We start from the raw sequence: 6523 nt of genomic DNA on the forward strand, positions 1-6523 counted from the left end.
TAAGACCACTAAAACGAGAAAAGGCGGCATTGGTTTTCAATCTTCCCCCGCTTCGTTATCTTCTTTATCTTCTTCACCGAATTTATATATCTTATTTATATAATGTGAAAGAAAACTTCTAGAGAAAAATGAAAAAAAAAATTAAAGAGCCCAATCATCCAATTCAAGCCCTTGAAGATCTGTAATTTGGTGTGTGTCCTCTCTTTCAATTTTGGCATAATTTTGCCTCGTACATAATCCGTTTTTCCGGTGCCTTCTATACGAATTTTAGGCGGCCTCCAGCAGTTTGGTGGAAAGCATATTCTGTTGGCGACGGATGCGTCCATTAATGTGAACTCTTATTAACATAAATATGTTCCAAACTGAAACCAAGATATTGAAATTATAAATATTATACCTGCAGCAAAGTGACAACCAGGTTATTAAAAGTGACATAATTGTGCATAATTATCATTTACATTCTCACTACCAAAACGAAGTTCATTTTGTCATCCAAAAATTTTGTGAAAACCAAGGGGAGTTCTCAGCCAAGCACCTAAACCGGGAGTCTCACTACTTTCTAAACCAGGTTATAAAACTACAATCTCAATAACCTGGTTTTCACAAAAACGAGTTGTGGGGTTGTCATCCAAACGGGCCTCAAGTATTAACGTCATCTTGTTGATTTTCCAGATGAATGGAGGATCCTGTTAGCAGCATCTGAGCTAAGTGCTTCATACACCTGAAGAACAGAAAGCCAAGATTCTTAAGACACAAGCCACATATGAACTCAAGGACGAACTTCAACAACTCAAAGCAACACTTACAAATTTCTTGTGAACCATCTGAAAGGCATTGCAGAACCTTTCTGCCTCTTCTGAGCTTACCTATAACAGTAGAAACACGGGACACCATATAAACAAGAAAATTCTCGATATCTGATTCAAGTAAAAACAATGAGACAAACAATGAAGGCAGAAGAGCTATAAAGGTATGATCATTGAAACAAGTCGTAGAAGGACATAGACCAAGTTAGTTATCCTTGTCATCCTTGATAGATGAGCAAGAGAGACGCAGTAGAAACAACACAGAAAGTGAACAAATAGTTGGGACTCTGACACTACGAATTATCAGATGGACCAGCATCACAATAAGGTCAAGTGCATGAAACTCAAGAAACGACTACATGACACCTAAATAAGACAATTAAAGAGTATACACAAAATAATCAATTAACAAAAATAAGCTATGGTTCTATGAATACTTCAAGAAAAAGGAAAGCAAATTGTTCGATCGCTGCATGCACAGATTAGTCATAATAACTCGGGTGCAACAACTTTTCTGGAGAGTTCATGTAACTTTGACTTACGGAAAAAAAAAAACGAACAAATCAAATATAACAGAAAACCAAAACTCTAAACATACGACTGTGACAGTATCATGAGATGCCGAATGTCCAAGGTGTCATCCCTCTTTCCATGTCAACATATTTCCAGATTAACCTGTAGTTTTCCTGATTACATGAAATGTTGAGAATGCATATTTTGCTGTCACTGTAACATAATTAAGGTTTGTGGCTGTGACTCGGGATTAACAGATGATCTTTATTAGAATTTACTGAAACACAGAGTTCGCCTGAATTTCATTCACATGACCGCAAGTTCAGGATTGAAGCCACAACTTCTGTAGGGCAACATGTTGAGCACCTGAGGTTTTATTCATCCTGCTTCCAGGAGAAAAAAAATTGTTCTTTCTCTGAAATTTGGACAGACCTTGGAAGAGAAAAGATAAAAGAGTCTTAAAGACCAAAAAGGATACCATATCCTGGCACCTATATCAAAAGAAATTGTGAGGTGAGATGAAAGTCCAAATTTCAGAAAAACTCATATTTGAAAATTCAAGAAGTTGCAAGTAATATTTTCTTACCCTTCCAGAAAGGTGAAAAATGGAAGGAAAAAAATTACAGATCCAGGGTTTGTGAGTTTGGGTTACATGCATGAAGGACCAAGGTTACCATGTCTTCTGCGTGACAGTGGCACAATTAGCATCCACGTCAGTATACTCTTGACAACAAATCCTGCGTTACACTGGTCTTGCAGCTCTAACTACCAGGCATCATAGCAATTTGAATTGACCACTGCAATAACGTAGACAAGTTTTAGGTTTTCCAAATTAGTCAAACCAGGCACACTGGTACCCCGAGTTCAAGAATCCGTTCGCATCACCAAAAAGAATTAGCTTCATTCTTTCTTTCAAATAACTATGGCAAATTGTTGAAGGCTAAACAGAACCAGTAGCACCCACAAAATTATTGGAATAGATGATATAATAACTAAAAGGTAGAGGTTGCATCAAAATAAGAAAAGCTAACTATTGGAGTACTGAGCTTTTATAAGATATGGGAAACAAGGACAGCCAAACAGGAACAGAATCGAATTTCTTTTAAAGTATTTCTACAAAATACAGAAAGTACCTTTCTCTCTGCTGCCGACCTTAATTTTCCCCAGAATGGATCTGTCAAGAAGAGATACCATGACTATAAGGAGTGCTTCGTCGACAGAAATACTAAACCATCACTACATTAACATAAAGGTAATAGGTCAAACCAAGTGTCAGATTGCTCATCAAGAAAAACTAGTCTGCAACTTTAACACACAAATAAATGCATCTTCCCCCCAGCTCAAGCTGAGTTTCTAGGAGGTTGGTCAGAAATTGACATCTCAAAACTTCAATCCTGTTTATGGTAGCCGCATATATCTATAGTTGGTTTGCTATAAATAGTATGAAGCACCTTTCATCTAAATAAGCATTCAAGTTTCATCCTCTAAGATGCAAAATACATTCTAATTATAGACAGTATGCTTTAGAGTTTAGAGCTATGTCTGATAGGGTCATAGAAGCAAAGTGCAGGCGATGCACTTTCCAAGAAAACATGGTGGATATATATATATATATATAGAGAAACAACAAAATTATCAATTAACAGTGAACAAGTTATGATTCCATTAACAATTCAATTAGAAAGAAAGAAAATTACATGTTGTCACACCTGTCCCGCCTGCACACCTGCAACCACACCCAAGTTATGCCGACTTGGCTGCAGACTGATTCTAGCTGTTAGAAGCACTACGGATAGCTGAGGCAATGAGTAGACCCTATAGCCTAAGTACACCTACGCCGAACTAGGTGCTTTGGACAGTAAAGAAGAAAATTAAAAAAATGCAACACTAAATGTTATTATATATATATATATATATATATATCACAACCACATATAGTCACATAAAATTGTTATACAACAAAATAATTCAACTAAATACATATAGAGTTGCGCGCGCACACACACACACATGTATATATGTACACGAGGTACATTCCCAATGATGTGGTGGCCATGAGAAGGATGGGGATTGTGATATAGAAAGAAAACACATACATGTATATATGTATGTATGTATGTGTGTGTGTGTGTGTGTGTGATGTGTTGGCCATGAGAAGGATGGGGATTGTGATATAGAAAGAAAACACATAAACCAAAGCTTTTTCAATAGAAAACTTAATAACTGTTAACACTAAAACAGTTTAAATATGATAATACAAAAACATTGAATACTATAAACATAATTAAAAAGTTTAAAAGATCAAATTTAATGAATGAATAACTAAAGTTTACAAGTTATATAGTACAAGCAAAAGTTACATGTAAGCAACTTGCTCCAATGTTATGAAGCATGCAAAACCTTCCCTTTATCCAAACTGCTAAATCTCTAATTCTACTTTGTCAAACTCAAAGCCTAAACAAAGCTTAAAATAACTAATGTATTAAAAAGAAAAAAGAGAAAGAAAAGAGGGAAAATAAATGCTCGATTAGATATAGTTTATGATGACATTGCCTTGATGTAAAATGTCTTCAATTATAATTCTATTAAGAAGAAAAACTATTTAAAAATACTACATATGTATGCATGTTAAAAACTTAAAAGTTAAAATAACATAAAACATTTTCTAATTATAATGAGATTGTGAACTGCAATTGTAACTATAAGTGCATGCCCACACACACACATGGACTCATGCACATATGCTTTCAATGCAAAATCGCATGTAACACAAGAAAATGAAAGGACTACACAAAATAGAAGATGAAAAAAAAAAGCCATCTGAAAGGAAGAAAATAAATAAAAAAGAAAGAGAAAAACAAACAAGCAAAAATTTAGGTTGCAATAAAAAACCTAAGGTATCAAACAGTTAGGCACACCTAGCCGTCCTAGGTAATGATCTAGGCATTTTGAAATGGCAAGTCACTTAAAACCAGCTAGCCTAGGTGATCAGTGGAGCCTGACAGCCTAGGCCAAGCCTTGAAAACATAGCTTAGCTATAGAGTTTATATTCAAAAAAGCCTTTACCTGAAGCTTGGAGCTCATCATGGACCCCAAGAGGAAATTCAAACCAAATTTAAAACAAGAAACTATAAACTAGCGAACTCTAGTATGAGACCTTAGTTGGTGATCATAGACATAGCCAAGGATGTCATCTGGATTAAGAGGGTGACACTAAGAAAACTTGCAATTAATAACTCAAACCATATAACAGATGAAAGAACCTTTTGCTAAACTAAAGAAAGTAATCCAGTTTTGCATTCTATTGTACACTCGTGGCTCAGGGTTTGACCAAAAATGTAACTGAAAATGGCTTCCAGTATGAGATAAGAAGGAAAGACATGAGGCTAATCATCTAACACTCTCCATCCTACTTAAATCCGGCAGACAATGTTCTTGAACTCATCAACTGGAGTTTGTTAACCACGCTTCCTCTTTATCTGGGGCCTGATAATTTTGTATTTTTTCCCCCACAACCTTCATCTAACCCAATTCTGTTAAATCTACAGAACAAGCAGCGAGACCGATGAACAGCATCACCCTTTGCCAAGTTAGAAACACGAATTTTTCATGGCATCGTTCAGTTATTCCAAGTGAGTCATGTAGGCCCAAATGAACCAGACATGCCATGAACGAAGCAACTGAGCAAATACCACTTGGCACTTACCTTACTGCTCAGGTCAACAATCCCATCATTCATAAAATATTTTAATGATTTCGGTGCCTACATCCCTCATGAATTAGTTCACTAACCAAATAAGGCTGAAGCTCTGAACTATTCGTGGCGTGGCAAAAGCATAGGTCATTAATAAGTTAGATGAAAAGTCGATACCATTGATGTCGATTTCCAGATCTTCCTTCCTCTCCGCTTCACCCCACGCTTCCTGCCATCGAGCTACCTGAAACAATACAAAAAAACTCATTAAATCATTCAAGAGATCCTAAAAAACATTACCAACAAAGAACATCGCGTGTAATCAAACAATTTCAGTTTTCTTCCACCTCCTCTCTCGCCTCTCGGGATGTCGACGCTTTCGATGCTTCATCATCTGCCTGAAACCCAAAACTAAACATGGTGAAAACATAGAACCATCACCACCTAATTGAAATAAATCGACAATTTGACCGTTCGTCGCCTCAAATCGCAGACAGGCCACCAAGTTTACGGATATAAGAACCCGAATCTAAGAAAAATAACTAGAGAAGAAGATGTAGGCATCATTTTGATGAAGAAAAAGGTATACTGCAGATCGAAAAGAGAAAATGTCGCAACTGAATCAAAACCCTATTTTTAGCCATCATGTCACCAACAAGATCGGGAAGAAAATTGTCGACAGAGGGAAAAAAACACGAAATCTACGAGGAGAAATGTTAGCGGACAAGTTTACACAATAAGATCGCGATCGGACGACAGGGAAAAGATCAAGGAGACGTCGGAATTCAGCCTCGTCCATTGCTCGGGGAAGTCGGAATTGGGGAGCTGGCAGGTTTTACGGCCCGCCGCCTCTTTAGATATGTGAACGGGTCGAACCAATACTCCCGGTTCGGACACTATTTCCTATGGTTGTCATATAGTTACTTTCAAGTTATTTATTTTCCGTACTTTCTTTGTTGATGAAGACACCTCATGTGTAGGGATGTTAATGGACCGACTTGGAATCGATTGTACTAGTTTCCGCATGTAGATGTTCACGTTTTCATGTTCGATTATGAAAGAAGAAAGATCAATACCATATTTGAATCTGAATCCAAATTCATCATCCCATTTCTATTATAAAACTTACATCTAAATCCTAATTTTATTTTTAAACCGAAATTAGATGTGATACGAATTCAAATTCAAAAGGATGTTTCCTTAAATATGGATTGGAACTCGAATCTGACTGGAAGTCATTTCCAAAATCTGAATCTGATCCCATTTCTTAATTAGATATCGTTTACCTTTCACATGTCCGAACTTTTTGAAGCAATTCGGTTTATTCACTTCACTAACTATGTGAGGGAGATTCAGCTGATTTCAGAACTTGCGGATTTTCCTTCATATACTTTTTCCTACTTTTCCTTTTAATTAAACTCGTGATTTTTATTGCCTCGTTTTTCCATGTCCCAAATAACGGAAAACTATTCATGATCCGAAAAATAAAACTTGGACAGGCACTCAGGCA

The 6523-nt window shown here is 36.5% G+C and overlaps 1 protein-coding gene across 1 annotated transcript; it reads right to left on the bottom strand.

The window, feature by feature from the left end:
- Nucleotides 1–363: 363 nt before the first annotated feature.
- Nucleotides 364–5905, bottom strand: LOC116261493 (uncharacterized). The gene is made up of 6 exons (XM_031640276.2): nt 5747–5905; nt 5361–5411; nt 5191–5257; nt 2453–2493; nt 807–866; nt 364–721 (listed from the first exon to the last, which is right to left on the bottom strand). The coding sequence occupies exons 1-6, from the start codon at nt 5810–5812 to the stop codon at nt 653–655; spliced, it is 354 nt and encodes a 117-aa protein (XP_031496136.1). The 5' UTR covers nt 5813–5905; the 3' UTR covers nt 364–652.
- Nucleotides 5906–6523: the final 618 nt, after the last annotated feature.

The sequence above is a fragment of the Nymphaea colorata genome, chromosome 9 (assembly GCF_008831285.2).
Source record: "Nymphaea colorata isolate Beijing-Zhang1983 chromosome 9, ASM883128v2, whole genome shotgun sequence".
Lineage (NCBI taxonomy): Eukaryota > Viridiplantae > Streptophyta > Magnoliopsida > Nymphaeales > Nymphaeaceae > Nymphaea > Nymphaea colorata.